This window comes from Rana temporaria, chromosome 1 (assembly GCF_905171775.1).
Source record: "Rana temporaria chromosome 1, aRanTem1.1, whole genome shotgun sequence".
Classification (NCBI taxonomy): domain Eukaryota; kingdom Metazoa; phylum Chordata; class Amphibia; order Anura; family Ranidae; genus Rana; species Rana temporaria.
In genome coordinates this window covers 683,035,228-683,062,813 of record NC_053489.1, presented here as the reverse complement: position 1 = coordinate 683,062,813, position 27,586 = coordinate 683,035,228, and the positions used below count along the sequence as shown (strand labels likewise).

General features: G+C 49.6%; 1 protein-coding gene across 1 annotated transcript; it reads right to left on the bottom strand.

Moving 5' to 3' along the window:
* Positions 1 to 5,954: 5,954 nt before the first annotated feature.
* On the bottom strand, positions 5,955 to 14,510 carry B3GALNT2 (beta-1,3-N-acetylgalactosaminyltransferase 2). The gene is made up of 2 exons (XM_040335688.1): positions 14,392 to 14,510; positions 5,955 to 8,907 (listed from the first exon to the last, which is right to left on the bottom strand). Exon 2 carries the CDS (start codon positions 8,311 to 8,313, stop codon positions 6,856 to 6,858), a length of 1,458 nt encoding a protein of 485 aa, XP_040191622.1. The 5' UTR covers positions 8,314 to 8,907; positions 14,392 to 14,510; the 3' UTR covers positions 5,955 to 6,855.
* Between the last annotated feature and the right edge of the window lie 13,076 nt (positions 14,511 to 27,586).

Here is a 27,586-nt window from a genome sequence, read left to right as displayed (position 1 = left end):
TGCCTTAGAAACACTGGATGCCATTAACACAGCCCTATTACAGTCAGCCGACTTAATAGCGCCAAAACGGAAAACCTGCATCCGGAAAAACACGTCAAGCTGGTTTAATAACCAGCTGTCGTTATTGAAGCAAGAGCGCAGAAGGGCGGAAGCCGCCTGGAAAAGAAGCTCTTCAGAAGACAACCTCATCATCTACAAAGCAACAACAAGAAAATACCATAAAGAAATTTTCAAAGCCAAGAAAAACTATTTTTCAAAGGCTATCAACAGCGCCCTAAATCGCCCCCGCGAACTCTTCAAGATGGTCACTCAGACCATGAATCCCGTTTGCCTGGAAGCCCCCAACTCAGACACCCAAGAGTTTTGCGATGAATTGTCGGATTACTTCATCAATAAAATTGAGGGAATCCGAGAAAGCATTCAGCAGAACAATACCCCCCTCACCCCCCCCCCTGCAATTACTCACACAACATTCACCGAAATTCACCACAATCTGAAAAGTTCACCCTAGAACCCATCTCCACTGAGGCCACAAAAAATATCATCGGGACTCTGCGAAACAGCACAGCGCCAAATGATATAATTCCCACTAAACTGCTGAAGGAATGCGCCGACATCCTGGCACCTCCTATCACGCAGCTTATAAACCACTCTTTCAAGGAAGGCATAGTGCCCTCACAGTTAAAAGAGGGCATAGTCCGACCCATCTTGAAGAAACCCACCCTAGACCCCAAGGATCCACTTCATCGTCGTCCCATAACAGGCCTAAACATTCTCTCCAAGGTCATGGAGAAAGTAGTGGTACAACAGCTGCAACAGCATCTAGATACCCACAACCTACTTGATCCATTTCAATCGGGTTTTCGCCCCGGACACGGTACAGAAACAGCATTGCTCAAAATATGGGACGATGCCCTCGAGGCCGCAGACGAAGGAGAATCTTGTCTCCTGGTTTTGCTGGACCTAAGCGCTGCCTTTGACACCGTAGACCACAAACTGTTACTGACTCGGCTAGCAGACGTAGCCAAAGTCGCAGAAGGTGATCTATCTTGGTTCTCCTCTTTTTTGGAAAACCGATCACAAACAGTGAAATTGGGACCTTTCACTTCTGAAAAACGCACGTTATCGCACGGAGTCCCCCAAGGATCGCCTCTATCGCCAGTGCTGTTTAACATCTATCTTCGTCCTCTTTTCAAAATCATTAGCAGACAAAAACTGCTCTACCAGTCATATGCAGACGACACGCAACTGTATTTCCGCATTTGCAACAAAAAGGATCACCATCTCAATCTAGAGACATGCCTCTCTTTGATAGAGAACTGGATGACAAAGAGTTATCTCAAACTCAACGGAGCGAAAACAGAACTTCTCCTGTTTCACGCTAAGCGTACGAATCAACCTGCAACAACTTGGACCCCCCCGCCCATTCTGGGCAAAATCATCACCCCTAGCGCCAAAGTCAAAAGTCTTGGGGTCATCTTTGACTCCTACATGACAATGGATGCACAAATAGGGTCAGTGGTCAGCGGATCTCACCATCTACTGCGCCTACTACGCAGACTTACTCCTTTTATTCCCAAAGAAGACATAGCGACCGTGGTGGGAGCGATTGTAAACTCCAGATTGGACTATGCAAACGCCCTCTACCTCGGTCTCCCAAAGTACCAAATCGCTCGTCTGCAAGTCATGCAAAATACGGCCGCCAGACTAGTGACTGGGAAAAAACCTTGGGAATCAATCTCACCTTCACTGAGAACCCTTCACTGGCTGCCAGTAAAAGACAGAATCACTTTTAAAGCACTCTGCCTAACCCATAGATGTATCCATGGGAATGCTCCCCATTATCTATGCGAAAAAATAAAAACTCATAATCCCAATCGCGTTTTGCGATCCACCAACCAAAACCTGCTCCAAATACCAAAAGCCAATTACAAGTCCAAAGGACAAAGAAGATTTGCTGTCCAAGGTCCCAGACTATGGAACGCTTTACCAACCAGCATTCGGTTGGAGGAAAACCACTTAGCATTCAGGAGAAAGATCAAAACTCATCTCTTCTGATACCAAAAGAGACAGGAACAACAAGCGCCCAGAGGCGATTTAGTTCGCATGTGCCGCGCTATACAAGTTATTCATTCATTCATTCATTCAGTGTATAAGGAAACAGGAAGTGGGCTGTATAAGGAAAAACAGGAAGTGGGCTGTATAAGGAAAACAGGAAGTGGGCTGTATAAGGAAACAGGAAGTGGGCTGTATAAGGAAAACAGGAAGTGGGCTGTAGTGTATAAGGAAACAGGAAGTGGGCTGTATAAGGAAAAACAGGAAGTGGGCTGTATAAGGAAAACAGGAAGTGGGCTGTATAAGGAAACAGGAAGTGGACTGTATAAGGAAACAGGAAGTGGACTGTATAAGGAAACAGGAAGTGGACTGTATAAGGGATTTACTGGCAGAAAACAAAAAGTTTTACTATCCAAAGTTAAAACAACAACAAGGGCAGAATATTTAATAGATGAAAAAATGACTGAAGTTCCGCTTTAAGTAATAAGGTGGGCGTTGTCCCCCCACCCCAGAGCTGTGGATCTCTGCAGCTCCTCCAGAGTTACCATGGCTTGTCTTGGCTGCTTCTCTGATGAATGCTCTCCTTGCCCGGCCCGGTCAGTTTAGGTGGACGGCCATGTCTTGGTAGGTTTGCAGTTGTGCCATACTCTTTCCATTTTCCGATGATGGGTTGAACAGAAGCTCCGTGAGATCTTCAAAGCTTCGGAGATTTTTTTTATTTTTATAACCTCACCCTGCTTTATACTTCTCCACAACTTTATCCCTGACCCGTCTGGTGTGTTCCTCGGCCTTCATGATGCTGTTTGTTCACTAAGGTTCTCTAACAAACCTCTGAGGGCTTCATGAAACAGCTGTATTTATACTGAGATTACATGACACACAGGTGGACTCTATTTACTAATTAGGGGACTTCTGAAGGCGATTGGTTCCACTAGATTTTAGTTATCGGAGTAAAGGGGGCGCCATACAAATGCCCCCCCCCCCCCACACTTTTCACATACTGTATTTATCTGCGTATAACGCGCACTTATTTCCCCTGAAAATCGGGGACAAAGCAGGGGTGCGCGTTATACGCCGAGAGCGCACCTCGGACTCAGAGGGGAACGAGTGCCGCCGGAATTCACCGAGCCTTCATCTTCCCTTTACTCGGCTCTGACGTCACACACGGGCGGGACTGTGCATGTGACTGCAGACGCCGAGCGATGACGGCTGTAAGAGATGGCGGGCGGCTGCGTGAAGAGATGGTGTGTCTGCAGAGGTACACACAGGCTGCAGAGGGACACGATGACGGCTGTACGAGATGACTTGAGGCTGCAGAGGGACACACATGCTGCAGCGGGACACATAGGCTTCAGAGGGACACACAGGCTGCAGAGGGACACACAGGCTTCAGAGGGACACACAGGCTGCAGAGGGACACACAGGCTTCAGAGGGACACGATGACGGCTGTACGAGATGACTTGAGGCTGCAGAGAGACACACAGGCTGCAGAGGGACACACAGGCTGCAAAGGGAACACGAGGCGGCAGAGGGACACGATGACGGCTGTACAAGATGACTTGAGGCTGCAGAGGGACACACAGGCTGCAGGGGGACACACAGGCTGCAGGGGGACACACAGGCTGCAGGGGGACACACAGGCTGCAGAGGGACACACAGGCTGCAGGGGGACACACAGGCTGCAGGGGGACACACAGGCTGCAGGGGGACACACAGGCTGCAGAGGGACACACAGGCTGCAGAGGGACACACAGGCTGCAGAGGGACACACAGGCTTCAGAGGGCCAGACACACAGGCTGCATAGGGACACACAGGCTACAGAGGGACACACAGGCTGCAGAGGCGCACACAGGCTGCAGAGGGGCACACAGGCTGCAGAGGGGCACACAGGCTGCAGAGGACACACAGGCTGCAGAGGGACACACAGGCTTCAGAGGGCCAGACACACAGGCTGCAGAGGGACACACAGGCTGCAGAGGGACACACAGGCTGCAGAGGGGCACACAGGCTGCAGAGGGGCACACAGGCTGCAGAGGGGCACACAGGCTTCACAGGGGCACACAGGCTTCACAGGGGCACACAGGCTGCAGAGGGACACACAGGCTGCAGAGGGACACACAGGCTGCAGAGGGACACACAGGCTGCAGAGGGACACACAGGCTGCAGAGGGACACACAGGCTGCAGAGGGACACACCGGCTGCAGAGGGACACACGGGCTGCAGAGGGACACGAGGCGGCAGAGGGACACGATGACGGCTGTACGAGATGACTTGAGGCTGCAGAGGGATGCACAGGCTGCAGAGGGACACACCGGCTGCAGAGGGACACTGACCATTATTTTGCTTCTAAGTGTTTTATTTATTTATTTTTAAATCCTGAAATTTCTCTCTTAAATTGGGGTGGGGGTACACTCACCTTATTACTTCATGTAAAAAAATGCCTGTTAGGTGTCGGACGTGAATGCAGCACCAGGATATCAGAGAGGAAAACAGGAGCCCGAGTCACATACCACCTGCCTAAAGGGAGGGAGGGGGACGCACCCGGAATGAATTATTTAAACTACATGCTGAGAAGTTTCCTATAGAACAACAAGCGTCAGTGTGAGGTATGATTTCCATCTCTCCTCTTAATTATTTAGTTTAAATAATTCATTAAGGGTTACAGAGGAACTGCAGTCCGCTCACATCACTTGTAATAAAAACCTCTTTGCCATTCTGAAGCTTCCCCTCCAACCCCCTTTGCATATTATTTTGTATCTACTGCGATTCTGTGCTTGCCAAAATATGCTGCAGAAATCTCCCTCCGCTGAGTCTGGCGGCAGCCATTTTAACTGTGGGCAGCTGAAGCTGCTGCCTGTTCACTTCCTGGATTTAACATCAGCATGCATGAACCAATGTTAACATCAGCATGCATGAACCAATGGGCTCCTTGTGCTGCTTCTTCCTCACAAGCTCCAGCCCTGCTGGACAGGGACTGCAGGAGGCGGGATTCAAGGTTACACTGATGTACACTGGGAACAAAAAAAAAGGGTACTAGAAAGGTAACCCTGGGTTGGACTTTAAAGGCATAGAAAACAATAGAGAAGTAGAAAAAAATAACACTATTTGTTGAGAAAAATACATGATGTAAACAGAGCATTAAGAAAGAGTTAAAAATCATATAAAATGTACAGTGAGCCCTTGTGCATCAACGCGTTTCACCGTTAGGCTTCATCAGGACACGTTCAAGGTTCAAAAGATAGCAAAAGAGAAAACAAGTCTCACTTTTTTTTAATGCATATGTGATCACTATCAGATTTGTAATTCGAATGTGTTTCATTTCAGACAGTGAGATTTTGAATGAATGAATGACTTGTATAGCGCAACTCATGCGAACTGAATCGCCTCTGGGCGCTTTTTCCAGCCAGAGTCTGCTTGGCTGGTGCGGTCATTTTACCCCGTAGGATCATGACACGCTTGGGACACACAGTCATACACACAGATACATATATATACTGGGCCAAATTGGACAAGATCCAATTTACCTACCAGCATGTCTTTGGAGTGTGGGAGGAAACCGGAGTACCCGGAGGAAACCCACGCAGGCACAGGGAGAACATGCAAACTCCAGGCAGATGGTGTCGTGGTCGGGATTCGAACCAGTGACCCTTTTGCTGCTAGGCAAAAGTGCTACTCACTGCACCACTGTGCAGATTTTCTCTTTTGCTATCTTTTGAACCTTGATCGTGTCCTGATGAAGCCTAACGGCGAAACGCGTTGACGTACAAGGGCTCACTGTACAATTTGTATAATTTTATATGATTTTTAACTCTTTCTGAATGCTCTGTTTATATCATGTATTTTTCTTAATAAATAGTGTTATTTTTTTCTACTTCTCCATTGTTTTCTATGCCTTTAAAGTCCGGCCCAGGGTTACCCTTTTTTTGTTCCCTCTTAAACTTACAGATGTGGCGGTGTGAGTGCTTCCTCTTCTACTTTCATTGATGTACACTGCTCGTATTTATAAAATAAATTTATTGACGTATCATTGATTACAGAGCTGCATTCATTTGTATCTTTTTATTTATCTAGCTGAAGTTCAGCTTTAAGGTAAGACTTCCCGGGGGCCCCCAAATCCCCTCCATATTTGATGTACCCTGTTTTTCCCCCCATTAAGAGGGCTTGCTCAAGTATGAACAGGTTAAAATCTTTGGAGGTGACATTGATCGTTGCCCCCCTTTGAAGTCAGGTACCCCCATCCCTCCCCCCCGGGGTACAGTCCAGCTTCAAGGTAAAACCAACCTCGGGGCCCCACATCCTCTCCATTCCTTAATTTATCCTGTTCCTCCCCTTTAAGTGGGCTTGCTCAAGTCTCAACATGGTTTAGGTGGTGGAATTGACCTCTGTCCCCTTGGACGTCAAGTCCCCTCCCCGGGTCAGGGTACCAGATACAGGTATGACTGACCCTGGGGACCCAAATCCACTCCATATTTTTATTTACCCGTGTTTTCCCCTTTAAGTAAGCTTGCTCAAGTCTCAACGTGGTTTAGGTGGTGGAATTGACCTTTGTCCCCTTGGAAGTCAACTCCCCCCCCACCCTGGGGTCTGGGTACCGGATACAGGTATGACTGACCCTGGGGCCCCAAATCCTCTCCATATTTTTATTTACCCTGTTTTTCCCCTTAAAGTGGGCTAGCTCAAGTTTCAACATAACTTAGGGGTGGAGTTGACCCTAGTCTCCTTGTAAGTCGGGTACCACCCCTGGGGTCCGGGTACCAGATATGGAGTTGCCCTGATATAAAGCACATCTCATCTTTGGTTATCTGTTAGGACATCCACATGCCCTCCCGCAACGTTCCTTCTGCTGCCAAAGCTCGGATAACTCTTGCGGCGAATACTGCGGCGAGGACAGCATCCCGCCCTCGCATGTCTTCTCACACAACCAGTTCTCGTCTTGGTAGCGCCGGGGGCCAATGGCAGACATCCAGATGCCCATACTCACATCTTCCCCCTGGTAGGTCTTTAGCCGGTTGGCATTGTCGGCAAGCCAGCGTACGATATCCTGCGATAAAACGTACCCGGAACCGCAGGTAAAGGGAGGGTAGGCGGGGCTCAGGTACTCCAGCTCCTGCCATTTGCCGGTGCGGTCCACTCCCCAGTTCAGGCGGAAGTTGCCCCACCAAGCATTGGGCCCCTTCAGTTCTTTGGCCTCCAGGGCCCGGAAGACGTTATCCAAGTCAATGAAGCAATCGTCGTCCGTCTTCAGTAGAAAGTCAAAGTCTACGGAACCCACTAGCCAGCGATAGAACAGCAGCAACTTGCGTGGGACGTTCCGGTAAGTGTCCACCAGGTCCACAAAGACGATGTCCCTGTGGGTGTCACTCTCCTCCCGCAGGTCGGACTCCTCTGCCTTAAGCTTGGCCTGGTACTCTTGCAGGCGCTGTGGGTAGGTGTGCAGGTGCTGTAGAAGGGCTTCGCCATCATGGATGGAGTAGATGAAACCTCCCGCGATGCCCTCCACGCCCTGTGAGAAGTCATAGGGTAGCAGCCCTTCTTCTGCTGTGATAAGACGCAGGACCCCACCGCCGCTGTTCAGGGTGACCTGGTGAACGCTCCATATGGGTAAACCTTCTGGGTCATGGCTGTCCCACCGTATGGTACCATGGAAACCTTCTGGAAGGATAAACTGCTCCACTGGCTTGTAACAGATTTCAGTAGTTGTCTCTTGGTTGGTCGGGGTGACCCAGGCGGTTTTCCTGAGACTGTTTGGGGCCACTCGGGAAGGTGTCCCTGGGCTCAGTGGGGTGAACCGGGCTCCGCACAGCGGCTCCTCATGTTCGGCCTGGAAAAGACGAACGATAAAGTTCCGGGAGGACCCTGGACACCAAGCTCCCAAGCGGGTGATGATTATAGGGTGGAGGACTCGGAAGGTGACACTGAGTGTGTTGTGGGTGGAGCTAGAGGGCAGCGGTCCGGTAAAGGCTGGGATCTCACGATGAAGTGTGGGGGAAGTAATATTTAGCAGATGGCAGGAATAGGGGTCCTCACGATCCTCAGGGGGCACCGAGCAGGGCTCGGAGCCAACAATGAAGCGCAGGAAAGGTTTGTAGGGCCTCTGGGATCCCCAAGTGTTCCGGATCGTATCCCGAAGTGGGCGGTGCTGGCGGGCTGACAGTATACCAATCACCAGTGGGTGGTGTGAAGTTGAGAAGAGCCACAGCTGCAGGAGGAGCCCCAACACACCGGGACAAACCAGCAGCAACAGCAACCGACGCATCTACACTCACATTGGACACCAAAGAGCCAACAGCCAATAGAAGGGCAGATCTAAGATCCACCTATACCAGGAGCGGGATCTGATTGGCTGAGAAGAGTCTGGCTCTGTGGTGACTGGCTGAGAAGAGTCTGGCTCTGTGGTGATTGGCTGAGAGGAGTCTGGCTCTGTGGTGATTGGCTGAGAGGAGTCTGGCTCTGTGGTGATTGGCTGAGAGGAGTCTGGCTCTGTGGTGATTGGCTGAGAGGAGTCTGGCTCTGTGGTGATTGGCTGAGAGGAGTCTGGCTCTGTGGTGATTGGCTGAGAAGAGTATGGCTCTGCGGCGATTTCCTGAGAAGAGTATGGCTCTGTGGTGATTGGTTCAGAGGAGTTTGGCTCTGTGGTGATTGGCTGAGAAGAGTCTGGCCCTGTGGTGATTGGCTGAGCTTGTCAGGAGCATTTACTGGCTATGCCGGTAATCGTATCGGAGTGAACATTCGCTCTTATTGGCTGTGGTGGATATTTGCAGTGATTCCTTGCACGGGAACAGATGGGAGGGGCTAGAACATTTTTGACTGGCTGGAGACATCACATGCTGTCCTACTTCCGTATTCAGATCTGTAAAGTAACAAATAAATAATAATTATTAATACTATGATACACAACATAGTGCTCACCGACTACCCTAACATTAGATACTGCTCACTTACACTACATACTACTCGCCGACTGCCTTACCACTGAGCTGCTTACTGTCCTACCACTACATGCTGCTTCCTGCCCGCCCTGCTACTACATACTGCTCACTGACCACCCTGCCACTACATACTGCTCACCGACCTCCATGCCACAACATACTGCTCACCGACCTCCCTGCCACTACATACTGCTCACCGACCTCCCTGCCACTACATACTGCTCACCGACCTCCCTGCCACTACATACTGCTCACCGACCTCCCTGCCACTACATACTGCTCACTGACCTCCCTGCCACTACATACTGCTCACAGACCTCCCTGCCACTACATACTGCTCACCGACCTCCCTGCCACTACATACTGCTCACCGACCTCCCTGCCACTACATGCTGCTCACTGACCGCCCTGCCGCTACATACTGCTCACTGACCGCCATGCCGCTACATACTGCTCACTGACCGCCATGCCGCTACATACTGCTCACTGACCGCCATGCCGCTACATACTGCTCACTGACCGTCCTGCCACTACATACTGCTCACCGACCGTCCTGCCACTACAATCTGCTCACTGACCGTCCTGCCACTACATACTGCTCACTGACCGTCCTGCCACTACATACTGCTCACTGACCGTCCTGCCACTACATACTGCTCACTGACCGTCCTGCCACTACATACTGCTCACTGACCGTCCTGCCACTACATACTGCTAACTGACCGTCCTGCCACTACATACTGCTCACTGATCGTCCTGCCACTACATTCTGCTCACTGACCGTCCTGCCACTACATACTGCTCACCGACCATCCTGCCACTACATACTGCTCACTGACCGTCCTGCCACTACATACTGTTCACTGACCGTCCTGCCACTACATACTGCTCACTGACCGTCCTGCCACTACATACTGCTCACTGACCGTCCTGCCACTACATACTGCTCACTGACCGTCCTGCCACTACATACTGCTCACCATGACCCAGGCTGTCACTCCTCTGCAGCTCCACCCCAGGCTGCCACACATCACTATGTGGCCAATTCTTAGCCCCAAACTGTTCTCAGCTTACATTACTTACAGACCACTGCACACCTCCATCTGACAGGGATCACTCCTGGCCACTTCCTACCCCCCAGCTGATATACATCATTCCATGGACACCAATAAGAACCAGCGACACAGTCATGGGTGGCCAAGGCTGCTTGATGTAGGTGGGGGAGTGAAGGCTTATTGATGGAAGTGGGGGAGGGAAGGCTCATTGATGGAGGTGGGGGAGGGAAGGCTCATTGATGGAGGTGGGGGAGGGAAGGCTCATTGATGGAGGTGGGGGAGGGAAGGCTCATTGATGGTGATGAGGAGGAAAGGCTCATTGATGGAGGTGGGGGAGGGAAGGCTCATTGATGGAGGTGGGGGGAGGAAGGCTCATTGATGGAGGTGGGGAGGGAAGGCTCATTGATGGAGGTGGGGGAGGGAAGGCTCATTGATGGTGATGAGGAGGGAAGGCTCATTGATAGTGATGAGGAGGAAAGGCTCATTCATGGAAGTTAGGAGGGAAAGCTCTTGATGGAGGTGGGGAGGGAAGGCTCATTGATGGAGGTGGGGAGAGAAGGCTCATTGATGGAGGTGGGGAGGGAAGGCTCATTGATAAAGGTGGGGAGGGAAGGCTCATTGATAAAGGTGGGGAGGGAAGGCTCATTGATGGAGATGGGGAGGGAAGGCTGAGGCTCATTGATGGAGGTGGGGAGGGAAGGCTCATTGATGGAGGTGGGGGAGGGAAGGCTCATTGATGGAGGTAAGGGAGGGAAGGCTCATTGATGGAGGTAAGGGAGGGAAGGCTCATTGATGGAGGTGGGGGAGGGAAGGCTCATTGATGGAGGTGGGGGAGGGAAGGCTCATTGATGGAGGTGGCTGAGGGAAGGCTCATTGATGGAGGTGGCTGAGGGAAGGCTCATTGATGGAGGTGGCTGAGGGAAGGCTCATTGATGGAGGTGGCTGAGGGAAGGCTCATTGATGGAGGTGGCTGAGGGAAGGCTCATTGATGGAGGTGGCTGAGGGAAGGCTCATTGATGGAGGTGGCTGAGGGAAGGCTCATTGATGGAGGTGGCTGAGGGAAGGCTCATTGATGGAGGTGGCTGAGGGAAGGCTCATTGATGGAGGTGGCTGAGGGAAGGCTCATTGATGGAGGTGGCTGAGGGAAGGCTCATTGATGGAGGTGGCTGAGGGAAGGCTCATTGATGGAGGTGGCTGAGGGAAGGCTCATTGATGGAGGTGGCTGAGGGAAGGCTCATTGATGGAGGTGGCTGAGGGAAGGCTCATTGAAGGAGGTGGCTGAGGGAAAGCTAATTGATGGAGGTGGCTGAGGGAAGGCTCATTGATGGAGGTGGCTGAGGGAAGGCTCATTGATGGAGGAGGGGGAGGAAGGCTCAATAATGGAGGTGGCTGAGGGAAGGCTCATTGATGGAGGTGGCTGAGGGAAGGCTCATTGATGGAGGTGGCTGAGGGAAGGCTCATTGATGGAGGTGGGGAGGGAAGGATCATTGATGGAGGTGGGGAGGGAAGGATCATTGATGGAGGTGGGGAGGGAAGACTCATTGATAAATGTGGAGAGGGAATGCTCATTGGTGGAGGTGGGGAGGGAAGGCTCATTGATGGAGGTGGGGAGAGGAAGGCTCATTGATGGAGGTGGGGAGGGAAGGCTCATTGATGGAGGTGGGGAGAGGAAGGCTCATTGATGGAGGTTTGGAGGGAAGGCTCATTGGTGGAGGTGGGAGAGGGAATGCTCATTGATGGAGGTGGGAGAGGGAAGGCTCATTGATGGAGGTGGGAGAGGGAATTCTCATTGGTGGAGGTGGGGGAGTGAAGGTTCATTGATGGAGGTGGGGAGGGCAGGATCATTGATGGAGGTGGGGAGGGAAGGCTCATTGATGGAGGTGGGGAGGGAAGGCTCATTGATGGAGGTGAGGAGGGAAGGCTCATTGATGGAGATAGGGAGGGAAGGCTCATTGATGGAGGTGGAGAGGGAATGCTCATTGATGGAGATGGGGAGGGAAGGCTCATTGATGGAGGTGGGGAGGGAAGGCTCATTGATGAGGTGGGGAGGGAAGGCTCATTGATGGAGGTGGGGAGAGAAGGCTCATTGATGGAGGTGGGGAGGGAAGGCTCATTGATGGAGGTGGGGAGGGAAGGCTCATTGATGGAGGTGGGGAGGGAAGGCTCATTGATGGAGATGGGGAGGGAAGGCTCATTGATGGAGGTGGGGAGGAAGGCTCATTGATGGAGGTGGGGGAGTGAAGGCTCATTGATGGAGATGGGGAGGGAAGGCTCATTGATGGAGGTGGGGAGGGAAGGCTCATTGATGGAGGTGGGGGAGTGAAGGCTCATTGATGGAGGTGGGGAGGGAAGGCTCATTGATGGAGGTGGGGAGGGAAGGCTCATTGATGGAGGTGGGGGAGTGAAGGCTCATTGATGGAGGTGGGGGAGGGAAGGCTCATTGATGGAGGTGGGGGAGGGAAGGCTCATTGATGGAGGTGGGGAGGGAAGGCTCATTGATGGAGGTGGGGAGGGAAGGCTCATTGATGAGGTGGGGAGGGAAGGCTCATTGATGGAGGTGGGGGAGTGAAGGCTCATTGATGGAGGTGGGGGAGTGAAGGCTCATTGATGGAGGTGGGGGGAGGGAAGGCTCATTCATGGAAGTTGGAAGGGAAGGCTCATTGATGGAGGTGGGGAGGGAAGGCTCATTGATGGAGGTGGGGAGGGAAGGCTCATTGATGGAGGTGGGGGAGGGAAGGCTCATTGATGGAGGTGGGGAGGGAAGGCTCATTGATGGAGGTGGGGGAGGGAAGGCTCATTGATGGAGGTGGGGAGGGAAGGCTCATTGATGGAGGTGGCTGAGGGAAGGCTCATTGATGGAGGTGGCTAGGTGGCTGATGAAAAGGCTCATTGATGGAGGTGGCTGAGGGAAGGCTCATTGATCTATGGGGGCTGGATTGTCGCAGACCGGTCAGGGTGCCCATGCTGACCCGTGTCCACAGACAGAAACACCTACAATCAGCACATGAGCATCAGAACTGCAGCACAGAGCAACGAAAGAAGGTGGCCTGGTCTGATGAATCCAAGGATGGTTTGAGGAACACGAGTTTGAGGTGTTGACTTGGCCTCCAAATTCTCCAGATCCCCATCCAATCGAGTATCTGTTGGATGTGCTGGACGTCTGACCCATGGAGGCCCCACCTCCCAACTTAAAGGACCTGCTACTGAAGGCTTGGTGATACTGACCACCGCGTTCCTTCAGATGTCTAGAGGTGTCCATACCTGGACGGGTCAGGAAAGGGGGACCTACCCGATATTAGGTGGGTGGTCACAATACATTGGCTGATTGGTGCAGATGTTTAATTAAGGTAATGATATTCTGCTTGTAAAACCACACCCATGTAAAATGAAAGCCACGCCCCCTAATTAAAATACATTCTCCGCCAACAATGGCTCGCTGGACGCACGGCGAAAAAAGGGGCCCCCGGAAATAGTTTTTTTTTTTTAAATGTTGTCACCTCAGATCTATCATATAATGATACATTGTATCTCTGGGATGTGAAGTATGATACAGTGGGGTAGATTCAGGAATATTTACGCCGGCGTATCCATAGATACGCCGCGTAAATTCAAAGCTACGCCGGCGTATCTATTTTCTGTATTCATACGCCGACATTAGCCTAAGATACGACTGGCATAAGTCTCTTACACCGTCGTATCTTAGGGTGCATTCTCACGCTGGCCGCTAGGTGGCGCTTCCGTAGTTGTCAGCGTAGAGTATGCAAATTACATACTTACGCCGATTCACAAACGTACGTGCGCCCGGCGGTAGTTTTTAACGTTGTTTGCGTAACTCGTTTTCGGCGTAAGGCTGCTCCTGCTATTACGAGGCGCAGCCAATGTTAAGTATGGACGTCGTTCCCGCGTCGCGATTTGAAAATTTGACGTAGTTTGCGTAAGTCGTCCGTGAATGGCGCTGGACGCCATTTACGTTCACATCGAAACCAATGACGTCCTTGCGACGTCATTTAGCGCAATGCACGTCGGGAAATTTTAGGTTCGGCGCAGGAACGCACCTAATTTAAATGATCCACGCCCCCTACCGGATCATTTGAATTACGCGCGCTTACGCCGGCCCCTTTTACGCTACGCCGCCGCAAATTACGGAGCAAGTGCTTTGTGAATACAGCGCTTGCTCCTGTAATTTACGGCGGCGTAGCGTAAAGACGATACGCTGCGCCGCCGTATCAGTGCGCGCCCCTACATGAATCTGGGCCACTGTGTATAATCCCATCCCAGATACATTGGAAAACTCCTTATAGAATGGGAAACTCAGGGTCTCTCAATATACACAGATAATATATCACACACCTTTATCTGGGGGGCCCCCGGGGGCCACACTCTGCACCCTCTCTGTAGCTATCTCCAGCCTGGGCTCCCGGAAGTGCAGGAAGCTGATCTAAACCGCTGATTGGCCGGCTGAGCTGTCAGTCAAGTTGGGGGGGTGAGCAGTGAGGCCTGGAGGATTCTGGGAGGTGTAGTCTTATATACAGCGTTCATTTTCTGGTCTATTCAAAAATGGCCCCCGGAGTGCTGACGGGCAGGCTTTGGCCTCTAGAGTCTGGAATGCGCTCCTATAGAATCTTGTTCATTTCTGCTCTACCGCAAAATGGCAGCCGCCGTTCGGGAGTCCTGAGGGAAAGAGATTGACCTCTAGTGTCTGGAGTGCTTTACAAGGCATGAAGGGAGGAGGGAGGGATCAGTTCTATAAATAGAAAGGGCGATGCCTGCCGAGTGTCACCCCATCTTCATTAACCCCTTCACTGACAGACGTTTTATTATTATTTGTTGTATTCATTTTTATTTTTACTAATTGTTATAAAAAAATATATATTATTATTTGTAATTATTTATTCATTTTATTGTTACAATTTTTTTTAATTATTATTATTTAAATTTATTTTATAATCAGTTGTTAATAACATTCCTAATAATAAGTAAAAGGAAAAAAAAAAAAAATATTTATTATTAAACATAAAATAAATACACGTATTATTTGTATTTATTTTATAATAACTTATTTTTGTTGTAGCTTTTCTTTTACTTATTATTTTTATTTGTTTTATTTATTTTTGACTAATTATTGCTACTACAGTACTATTATTTGTTATTTTACTTTTATTATAATTATTATTTGTTTTGTTCATTTTATTTTTACTAAATTGTTATTATATTTTATTATATTTGAATGGTTACAATGTATTAATTTTTTATTTAATTTCAATTAATTTTATTACTGCGGACTCTGATGTAAAAGGGACAACTCTGCGGGTTCAGATTTTTTCTATTCTATTTATTTATTTTTGTATAATAAAATCTAAAATATTTTGTGTTTTTTTAACGCACCTTAAAAATCCCACTCAACCTTTCTATGTATATTACCGGCACAGAGCTGTTCTACTTCTGTCCAGCATCTCCCAGCAGCAACAGATCATTGTTTAGTGATCTATTGCTGGCTAAACATTCTTTCTAAATAAAGCAGCCACTTTCTTGAGTTTTGGAGTTATGCAGGGAGGCCGCTGCTTCCACACAGAGAGCAGGGGCCCTTGCTGGCAGGAGACAGGCTTGTCTGCTCAACTATGGCTGCTTTCTAAAGTAAGGTGACCAGATTAAATCACGTCATTTAGTTGAAGTGGAGATATCTGAATGATGGGCGCAGCTAGAGGCGTCCTCCAGATATCTTTTATTTCAGCCGGCGATTTACCGATAATGTAAAAGCCATCTTAGTGGCTGTTTGGCCAAATGATTGCTTATACGGGTGGCGGGAGGAGACGTCCCCCCTCCTGCTGCCATCTCCAGTGCTTCTCCAGTCTCTCCTGTGCGATCAGGAAGCCAGAGAAGGAATCCGCCGCTGGCGGTGGTGGTTTACCATAGAGCAGTGTTGCCAACCGTCCGTATTTTTACGGACAGTTCGTAAAAACTGGCACTTTTTTCCCCCATTCGTAAATGTCGGGAATGTACCAGTAAAAATAGCCAAGATCGGTTTGGCTTGGAACTGCGCATGGAGATTGGAGGCAGGGGGTGATTGGAGGCTGTGGTGGCACCGCAGAGGGGGATGGAGGTAGGGGGCAATGGAGGCAGGGGGAGATTGGAGGTAGGGGGTGATTGTAGGCACCGCAGAGGGGGGTGAAGGCAGGGGGTGTTGGTGACAGAGGGGGATGGAGGCAGGGGGTGATGTGACTAAATAATTTCCCCTTATTTTATCGAAAATAAGAGCGCTTTGTGTGCCAAGTGAGGACTGGGTGGGTGAGCATTTCGTGGGCAGAGACAGCGGGCACACAGATTGCACCCAAAGAGGTTGTGGTAAAGGCATCTAGGTAAAAAAAAAGTGAAAGAGGAGATGGAAAAAAAAAAAAAAGAGAAAAATAAGATTTTTGTACTTACCTGTAAAATCCATTTCTTGGAGTACATCACGGGACACAGAGCAGGTTATCAATCAGGACTACCTGGGTTTTGCACCACCTATAGGTGAAATGAACAATTGCAGAAACAGACAGGAAGTCCTCCCCTATATAAACTCCTCCCATACAGGAAGTACTTCCATTTTTTTCACCAGTGTCTGAAGGTGGCAAAGGGTACTTAGGCAAGAAGAGTGTCAGGTCTCTGGCAAAGGACTGTTTTGTTATAATGGGGTGGTTCTTCGACCTCCGCTGTCGTTATTGCTGAAGGTCGTTTCATATTTTCATCTTAATCAGGACGTTGGGGAGATTTCGAGTATAGCCTCATATAATCAGAAGATAACTTGTCTTAGCAACGTACCATCATCCAGATTAGTATAGAGCAGGGGTCTCCAGATGTGGCCCTTTGCTAGCCTTTTAGCTGGCCCATGGGGCACTATTCCTCCCACTGAAACCAACAATAGGGCACAATTTCTTCCACTTCCTTCTTCTACTAATAGGGGCATTACTCTTCCTCCTATTGACCACCAACCCTGAGGCCACATTTATTTTCACCAATGCCGGGCCTGGGAAATGTTCTGCCCTCGTTGGCCACAATCCAGCCTTCCTAAAGTGTGAAGGACAATAAGCTGGCCCTTTATTTGAAACGTTTGGAGACCCCGGGTATAGAGAAACAAGAGGCGGGTGGGGACAAAGGGACAGTGGCTGATGCTGACCGTACGACATTCCCTCCCAATGAATTGATGGACTATTTTGTTACTGATAAACAACGACATACCTACTATGTAAAAATAAGGTTTATTACAAATAGAAGAATATATCATGTAGATTTTAAAATTGAAAAAACAAAAACTCAGGATTCCCCCCAAGGGATATCTGTTATTACAACATATAGAATGGCCTGGATCTCAACTAGTTTCGTGCTATTATCGCTTCCTCAGGAGGACCAATCTATTAAACAAACAATACAGTAAAACACAAACATAATATGGTTTGAAAATAGTAATACTGCAGCGTATATAAAAAAGATAATGATGAAGAAAATAGCTTACCCAGTGAATAGGTCGTCGTGTGCGGCACCAAGCCGTGGAAGGAACATGTTTAGGCGGCTTGGGCGGCTCACTGAGTAAGCTATTTTCATCATCATTATTATTATCTTTTTATATACGCTGCAGTATTACTATCGTCGAACCATATTAGGTTTGTGTTTTACTGTGTTATTTGTTTCATAAATTGGTCCTCCTGAGAAAGCGGTAACACTGCGGAACTAGTCGAGACCCAGACCATTCTATATGTTGTAATAACAGATATTTCTTGAGGTTCAGTTTTTTCAAATTTAAAATGTACATTATGGGCCAGATTCTCGAAGGGACGCGTAACTTTGTGCGGGCGTAACGTATCTGATTTACGTTACGCCTCCGCAACTTAGACGGGCAAGTGCAGTATTCTCAAAGCACTTGCTCCGTAAGTTGCGGTGGTGCAGCGTAAATCGGCCGGCGTAAGCCCGCCTAATTCAAATGCGGGACAGGGGGGCGTGTTTTATGTTAATGCTATGTGACCCGACGTGATTGATGTTTTTCACAAACGGTGCATGCGCCGTCCGTGGAAATCTCCCAGTGTGCATTGCTCCTAATACGCCGCAAGGACGTATTGGTTTTGACATGAACGTAAATTACGTCCAGCCCCATTCACGGAGGAGTTACGTAAACGACGTAAAATTTTCACATTTCGTCGTGGGAACGACGGCCATACTTAACATTGGTACGCCGCACTTACGCCACCATATAGCAGGGGTAACTTTATGCCGGGAAAAGCCTAACGCAAACGGCGTAACTGTACTGCGTCAGACGGGCGTACGTTCGTGAATACGCGTATCTAGCTGATTTACATATTTCGACGCGTAAATCAGCATACACGCCCCTAGCGGCCAGCGTAAATATGCAGTTACGATCCGACGGCGTAAGAGACTTACGTCTGACGGATCTAAGGGAAATCTATGCGTAACTGATTCTATGAATCAGGCGCATAGATACGACCGGCCGGACTCAGAGATACGGCGGCGTATCTGGAGATACGCCGTCGTATCTCCTCTGAGAATCTGGCCCTATATGTTCTTCTCTTTGTAATAAACCTTATTTTTGCATAATATGTATGTCATTGTTTATCAGAACCGAGATAGTCCATCAATTCATGGGGAGGGAAAGCTATAGGGCAGTGATGGCAAACCTTGGCACCCCAGATGTTTTTAAATTACATTTCCCATGATGCTCATGCACTCTGCTGTGTAGTTGAGCATTGTAGTTCCAAAACATCTGGGGTGCCAAGGTTCGCCATCACTGCTATAGGGTCAGCATCAGTCACTGTCCCTTTGTCCCCACCAGAGGCGGCTCTTAAATTAGGCGGTTGCCTAAGGCCTCGCAGGAGCCTCGTGGCTGCCTAATTTGCCCAATGCATTACCCCAGTTTTGAGGGACAGGGGACCTTAAGGCTGCTCAGTCAGCGTTAAGAGCCCTGACTCAGGAGCGGGGCCGCCAGCTTCCCTAACAACCAGTGAATATCGGTGACACCACCCCTTGTGACGTCAATGACCCAGCATGCCCTCAGTCAATGATGTCACAAGGGGGGTGGGTTCACCAGGTGACATCACCGGGTGGCTTCTGCCCCTTAGTTACTAAAGAGCAGGATCTGGGGGCCACCTTGGTAAAGGGGGCTTCCAGATTATAAGCCCCCCCCCCGCCCGCAGACCCCCACAACCACCACCCAGGGTTGTGGGGAAGAGGCTCTTGTCCTTGAATTATTTTTCCAATTATGGGCGAGAGTGGGGCCCCATGTCAAGTTTTGCCTAAGGCCTCACAAAGTCTAGAGCCTCCTCTGGTCCCCACCCCCTCTCGTTAATCAGTACATTGTTTTGACTTTTTTTTTTGCCCAGGCCACAGTCACCAGGGTGGGGGGGGGTCCTTCACACATTAGAGGTGGTTTTGGTTGTCAAAATGTATTTGAAAGTGCTCTGGTAGTCACAATTTATAACCAACTCTGTGTCCTGTGATGTATGAAAAAATAAATAAATCAGACTATAAATTCAGGTCTATGAACACCACACACAGCAAGAAACCCCATTTAAAAAGCTTTATTCCCCTAGATAAATAAAGCAATCTCTTACAATATACAGATTGATTCTATCCCTTCAGTGTAAAAGACAGGCGAAGACACACATGTATCCAGTGTACGGTTATGAAAACTCTCCTTAGCAGGTCTAAGAATACCTCAACATGGGACATGTTACTGCAGGTGGGTCAATGGGCACCTCGTCTAATGACCTACACCAGTGATGGAGAACCTTGGCAGGTGTTTTGGAACTACATTTACCATGATGCTGGGGTGCTAAGGTTCACCATCACCAACCTACACCATGCTTCTTAGTCCTGGCTCTGAGAAGGTCCGTTATGGGCCTTTTCGGCTCAGAGCTCACATTTTCTGGGGCTTGTGGAACGTTCAACGCCAACATGAGCAACACCCAATTCTGGCCGTGAGTGGAACCTCATAACGGGGCCTATAGACTGCAAACATAATCTCCATTTTTCTCACATCCCACCATATCCAATACATGTTGCTTAAAAAAAAGGTTTGAGAAAACACAATAAATACATTGGGCATGGCTTTCAACAATGTAGTGTGGGTGATGCCACTGTACCTCACCGTGGCCTGCCAGGAATGCTGGTTGCTGAAAGTCCCACCAGAATGTTCTCCAGACCACAGCTCATTCTCATAAGACATCAAGTACCCAGCATTCCTAGGAGGCACAGCACTGCCTCACAAAAGCAGCGGGGAGGAGGGGAGGCCATCGGTAAAGTAGACCTTTCATCTTAATGGAAGGTCCACCGTCAATTGTTGGCATGCACCCCCCAACCTTATATATATATTCACCTATGCTGTGCCTTGTTGGAGGGCTTCTGGGTATAGAAGGAGAAACCTTCTTCCCAAGATGCAGTAGTCAGGCCTGAAGTAACCAATAACCAGGCCCATACCATATCAAGTAGGAGGAGGTCTTCAACCCTGTGTAAGCTCCAATACCACCCAACATGGAGCTTGGACAGAGCTTGGATTCCTGGCTTCGAGGAAGCATCAGGGGAGCATATACGGTAGAAGGTGAATACAAAGTGGAGGAGGGGGGGGTTACTACAAAAAACCCTGTCACCTTTTCCCTATAATTTTTTTTATAAACACAGGCTGTCGGCATAACCCCCCTCTTAGAAGTACAGTGGAACCTCGGATTGCGAGTAATGTGTTTGACAAGCGTTTCGCAATACGAGCACTGGTTTGCGAGTGTGGTCTCTCAAAACAAGCAGGATTCAGGCCAAAGCAGTGTGCAGTAACGCGTTTGGCCTGAGGTGGGAGGGGGGGGCGCTGGAGACGAACGGCGCCGTTCGGAAAGTCTACATTCCCAAGCCTTTCCGAAGTCAGCCGAGCTGTCCTCTGGCCTTTCCAGCTGTTTCAGAGGCTCTCCGCCCCCCCCACCTCTGGTCGCATGCGGTATTGCATGCCATTGAAGTCAATGCGGAACTAATTATTTTAGATTCCATCGACTTCGATGGAGAAACTCGCTTTGATATGCAAGTACTTTGGATTACGAGCAATCTCCTGAGAACAGATTATGCTTGTAATTGGAGGTTCCACTGTAAATGGATTTGGGTGGAGGATTGGTGAACCTTTGGTTAAATAACACATGTAGCAGACACATATTGTAGATGGTACCTCAGGGATCCAACTAGGTGATATTTTTCAAAGCTAAATTAGCAGACAACGGTCTGACTCCAATGCATCCCTTTATTCTCTTATAGGTAAATGCATCAGGAGTCAATGGGAGGCAAGATTTCACTATTCATTAATAGTACCAGCATGTTCTATGGTATGTTGAAGGGCGATCCTAGAAAAAGAAAGATGCTCTGATCAAGGAAGGGTTTGCTGGTTATGCCAATAGCCCATTGCTACAATTCAAGGTTTTTGTAATGAAAATCAAGAGATGGGCAAGTAGGGGCCACGACCAACAGACACAAGAGCCGGCCAACATTTCATTCTCTGGGCACCACCCTTTTCTGCAGGAACCTGAGGGCACTTACTCAACAATAAAGGGTCTGTGGCGTTTGGGTTATCTGGTCGAAGACTACCTCTGATGGTAGCAGAAATTCCTTGAATCACGGGCCACATACAAAGGGCCATCTTAATAGCATCATGGGCCCCTGGTCAAAGTAATGCTCTGGGGCCCCTACAATGGAGACAGTGAGGGTAAACAGAAATCAAGAAGGTAGGAGGTAGGTGATATCTGGGGTGTAGAGGGGTCAGAGTGCTGGGGGATATCTATGATGTACAGGGGTCAGAGTGCTGGGGGGATATCTAGGATGTACAGGGGTCAGAGTGCTGGGGGGATATCTAGGATGTAGAGGGGTCAGAGTGCTGGGGGGGATATCTGGGATGTAGAGGGGTCAGAGTGCTGGGGGGATATCTGGGATGTAGAGGGGTCAGAGTGCTGGGGGAATATCTAGCGTGTAGAGGGGTTAGAGTGCTGGGGGGATATCTGGGGTGTAGAGGGGTCAGAGGGCTGGGGGATATCTGGGATGTAGAGGGGTCAGAGTGCTGGGGGGACATGTGGGATGTAGAGGGGTCAGAGTGTTGGGGGAATATCTAGGGTGTAGAGGGGTCAGACTGCTGGGAGAATATCTGGGGTGTAGAGGGGTCATAGTGCTGGGAGGATATCTGGGATGTAGAGGGGTCAGAGTGCTGGGGGGATATCTGGGGCGTAGAGGGGTCAGAGTGCTGGGGGGATATCTAGGGTGTAGAGGGGTCAGAGTGCTGGGAGGATATCTAGGGTGTAGAGGGGTCAGAGTGCTGGGAGGATATCTGGGATGTAGAGGGGTCAGAGTGCTGGGGGGATATATGGGGTGTAGAGGGGTCAGAGTGCTGGGGAGATATCCAGGGTGTAGAGGGGTCAGAGTGCTGGGGGGATATCCAGGGTGTAGAGGGGTCAGAGTGCTGGGGGGATATCCAGGGTGTAGAGGGGTCAGAGTGCTGGGGGGATATCTGGGATGTAGAGGGGTCAGAGTGCTGGGGGAATATCTAGCGTGTAGAGGGGTTAGAGTGCTGGGGGGATATCTGGGGTGTAGAGGGGTCAGAGGGCTGGGGGAATATCTAGCGTGTAGAGGGGTTAGAGTGCTGGGGGGATATCTGGGGTGTAGAGGGATCAGAGTGCTGGGGGGATATCTGGGATGTAGAGGGGTCAGAGTGCTGGGGGGACATGTGGGATGTAGAGGGGTCAGAGTGCTGGGGGAATATCTAGGGTGTAGAGGGGTCAGACTGCTGGGAGAATATCTGGGGTGTAGAGGGGTCATAGTGCTGGGAGGATATCTGGGATGTAGAGGGGTCAGAGTGCTGGGGGGATATCTGGGGCGTAGAGGGGTCAGAGTGCTGGGGGGATATCTAGGGTGTAGAGGGGTCAGAGTGCTGGGAAGATATCTGGGATGTAGAGGGGTCAGAGTGCTGGGGGGATATCTGGGGCGTAGAGGGGTCAGAGTGCTGGGGGGATATCTAGGGTGTAGAGGGGTCAGAGTGCTGGGAGGATATCCGGGGTGTAGAGGGGTCAGAGTGCTGGGGGGATATCTGGGGTGTACAGGGGTCATAGTGCTGGGGGGATATCTAGGGTGTACAGGGGTCATAGTGCTGGGGGGGATATCTAGGGTGTAGAGGGGTCAGAGTGCTGGGGGGGATATCTAGGGTGTAGAGGGGTCAGAGTGCTGGGGGGATATCTAGGGTGTAGAGGGGTCAGAGTGCTGGGGGGGATATCTAGGGTGTAGAGGGGTCAGAGTGCTGGGGGGGATATCCAGGGTGTAGAGGGGTCAGAGTGCTGGGGGGATATCTGGGGTGTAGAGGGGTCAGAGTGCTGGGGGGGATATCTGGGGTGTAGAAGGGTCAGAGTGCTGGGGGAATATCTGGGTTGTAGAGGGGTCAGAGTGCTAGGGGGGATATCTGGGGTGTAGAGGGGTCAGAGTGCTGGTGGGATATTTGGGATGTAGAGGGGTCAGCGTGCTGGGGGGAAGGGTGTAGAGGGGTCAGAGTGCTGGGGGGATATCTAGGGTGTAGAGGGGTCAGAGTGCTGGGGGGATATCTAGGGTGTAGAGGGGTCAGAGTGCTGGGGGGATATCTGGGATGTAGAGGGGTCAGAGTGCTGGGGGGGGGATATCTGGGGTGTAGAGGGGTCATAGTGCTGGGGGGATATCTGGGATGTAGAGGGGCAGCCAGGGGTCAAGGACCATCTGCTTTGAGGAAAGGGCAGGGGCCCCCCATGCAGATGGTCCTTGACCCCTGGCTGCCCCTCTACATCCCAGATATCCCCCCCAGCCCTCTGTTACCGGTAATTAGCTGTGATGACCACCAAGCGTGTCTTACAGTTCCTATAATAAAGTAAAAGCAAACTCAATAAAAAGTTTGGAGTGGAAAAGAACACCATCAGCACAACAAACCACCAAGTGTGAACGAACCCAGACATAAATCCTCCCCAGCATAGTGCTCAAACCAATCAGAATCTCCCAACGAGACCCATTCCGATTAAATGCTATAGGTTACAAATCAGATAAACTCATCAATGAAGCCTAATTTCCTATGAATTTGTTCGGCTCAGGCGCCCCCCCCCCCCTCACCTCAGGCCAAACGCAGTACTGCACACCACTTTGGCCTGAATCCTGCTCGTTCCGTGAGACAACACTAGCAAAACGGGTAAGGATTTTAGGAAACGCAGCGCTCGTATTCTAAAACGCTTGTTAACCGCGTTACTCGCAATCCGAGGTTCCACTGTACTCGCATATCAAAAGCGAGTTTACCCGTTGAAGTCAATGGAAACTAAAATAATTTGTTCTGCATTGACTTCAATGGCATGCAATACCGCATGTGGCCAGAGGCGGGGGTGCGCCGGAGAGCCTCAGAATCACTCGGAAAGGACACCTCGGGAACAGAGTATTTCCAAGCATTTATGAAAGGCTCCGATCGGCGCCACCCCCCCACCTCAGGCCAAACGCGGTATTGCACACACCGCTTTGGCTTGAACCCTGCTCGTATTGCAAGACGGCACTCGCAAACCACGTTACTCGCAATCCGAGTTTCCGCTGTATATAGATTATTACAGCAGAATGGACTATTATCATACAATTGAGCTCCATTTTGGATGGAGTGGAAAAGAATCAAGCCGACCACAGACAGTTCGAATCTCAGCCGGTTCAGCAGGGGGCGGCCGAGATTCAAACCATGTATGGGCAGGCTGCATGTACCAAAAATGGGTTGATCAAGCAACTTGGGTATAACCAGCCTGTCAAATTTAACATGCGATTATAGCTAGTGGCTATTAATCACGGTGTTCACCCAGTGGAAATGGCTCCAACCCCCCCCCCACCACACGAGGCAACACAATGGTTCTGTGAGCAGGTTTGTTGTGATGTTCTTTCCTGCAACCACGCTCCATCTATGGCTGGCTTTAGATCCCTGGTAGTTTTTATTGCTATCTGGGTCTCACTGGTACTGCCTATAAGAGTACCAGTACCAGCCCTTGTTCTCTAATAAAGAAGAACGGCTAGTGGCTAGTGAAGGGGGAGAGGGGGCTTGGGTGCCCGGGGGGGGGGGGCAGGAGTTGTCCGGCCTCCATGGGAGAGATCTGTCAAAGTGGGCCAGTCTGGATGAAGTCCAGGGCCAAATTTTTGTCCCAGTCCAGCCTTGCCTAAACCTGCACGGTTTGAGAAATATTCCCCTGTATCTGCATGCACAGGAGTGACCTCACGCGGCTCCGGCCAATCACAGAGTCGGAGTCTGTGGCCCCCGGAAAGAAAGGAGGGGCGAGAAGATGGACGCAGCCTGCACAGGGGACAGCACTGGATTCGTTCGCAGGCAAGTGTCACATAATGGGCTAGTATTCTTTTAATTTGCAGGGTTTGCTGCGAGCAAAAGAGGAAGTAAAAACCCATCAGGTTTTACTTCCTCTTTAAAGCATCTAATCCTTCCCTACCTCTACTCAAAAAGAAATACTGGCCATACTTTGACAGGGTAAGACAGAGAGATCAAATAGAACACCACATCCCAATATATAGATAAACACAAAAATTGAAGGGATGAGAGGTAACAAGCCTCTGGACTTTTGAAGTGTTAGAAAGTCACTAATACAACATATAAAACATATAAAATGAAGGAATTTTATTACAAAAAGGTATAAAACATGAACAGTTTTACATTCTTATCAGAAAATCACTTGTTCCATTAAAAGCATATTGAACAGACTCTACCACTCTCAACATGTTTCGCTCAGCAGAGCTTCCTCAAGAGATTCCGGTGTGGAGTTTTATATGCTATAGACAACAAAAAAGTGAAATGAATGCTCATGTTGGTTTTCGTTTTTAGGTTTTACACAAAAACATGTGAAACAAACAAATTGGCATATATAAAACGTATGCAAGTATATTAAAAGAGTTGTAAAGGAAAATGTTTTTTCACCTTAATGCAATCTATGCATTAAGGTGAAAAAACATCTGATACTGCCGCCGCCCCCCCCCCCCCCGGAGCCCCCCTGACCTGACCCCTCGAAAGTCCCGCGATCCTCTTCGCCTGGCCGCTGATTGGCTAGAGCGAATGGATCGAGAGCAGCACAGCCATTGGCTGGCGCTGCTGTCAATCACATCCAGTGACGTGGCGCGCCGAGGGGCGGGGCCGAGCGATACAGTGAGCGGCTATGGCCGCTCGCTGTATCACGGGAGCGCGCCCGCAAGACTGTGGTGACCAATTGCGGGGGGAGGACCAGAGACAGCCGCCGAGGGACCCCAGAAGACATGGATCGGGGGCACTCTGTGCAAAACGAACTGCACAGTGGAGGCAAGTATGACATGTGTGTTATTTAAAAAAAAAAAAAAATCCTTTAGGAACGCTTTGAGAAAAGTACCGTATATACTCGAGTATAAGCCGACTCGAATATAAGCAGAGACACCTAATTTTACCACAAAAAAAAAAAAATGGGAAAACTCTATGACTTGAGTACAAGCCTAGGGTGTGCATCTGCATGCCTCACTGTGCCCATGCCTCACTGTGCCCATGTCTCACTGTGCCCATGCCTCACTGTGCCCATGACTAGACTAACATTTAACATGGGAGTCTATGGAAGGGGTGGCCCGCTTTGAAAAAAAAAAAAAAAAAAAAAAAAAAAAATCGGTGCTCCCTAGCCGTAGGTCCCCCAAACAACAAACTTTGTATACTTGTAGAGGAGAAATTGGGCCACATGTGTGCCAGGTCCAGGGGACCTACAACCGGCCAGTACCGGGTCCCAAAATTCACCGGAGAAATGACCGTTTAACATGGGAGTCTATGAAAGGGGTGCCCGCCTTTGAAAAATCGGTGCTCCCCAGCCGTAGGTCCCCCAAACAACAATCTTTGTATACCTGTAGAGGAGAAATGGGGCTACATGTGTACCAAGTTCCGGGTCCAGGGGACCTACGACCGGGTCCCCAAATTCACCGGAGAAATTACCGTTTAACATGGGAGTCTATGGAAGGGGTGCCCGCCTTTGAAAAATTGGTGCTCCCCGGCCGTAGGTCTCCAGGACAACAAACTTTGCATACTTGTAGAGAAAGAGTGGAGCTACATGTGTGTCAAGTTCCCAAAGTTTGGGAGATCAGGCGCAAAAAGGCGACTCAAGTATAAGCCGAGGGGGGCATTTTCAGCACAACAAAAAAACGTGCTGAAAAACTCAGCTTATACTCGAGTATATACGGTATACAAAGTAATAATGTCAGGGCATAGAAAAAAGTGTATATGGGTACAGGGAAAATGAACCTTACCAAAGCTGTTCTATGTCAATATATCACTTGAGATTTAGATAAGAAAATGCGAGTTCCATGTGTGCACAAGACACCCCGCCTTTTCCTGAGGAAGCTCTGCTGAGCGAAACACGTTGAGAGCTGTAGAGTCTGTTTAATATGCTGACGGAACAAGTGATTTTCTGATATGAATGTAAAACTGTTCTCATGTTTTTTTTTTACCTTTGTAATAAAATTCCTTCATTTTATATATTTTATAGGTTGTATTATTCAC

Coding starts and splice junctions, on each gene's coding strand:
- B3GALNT2 (XM_040335688.1), bottom strand. CDS start 8,313: ATGCGTCGGTTGCTGTTGCTGCTGGTTTGTCCCGGTGTGTTGGGGCTC.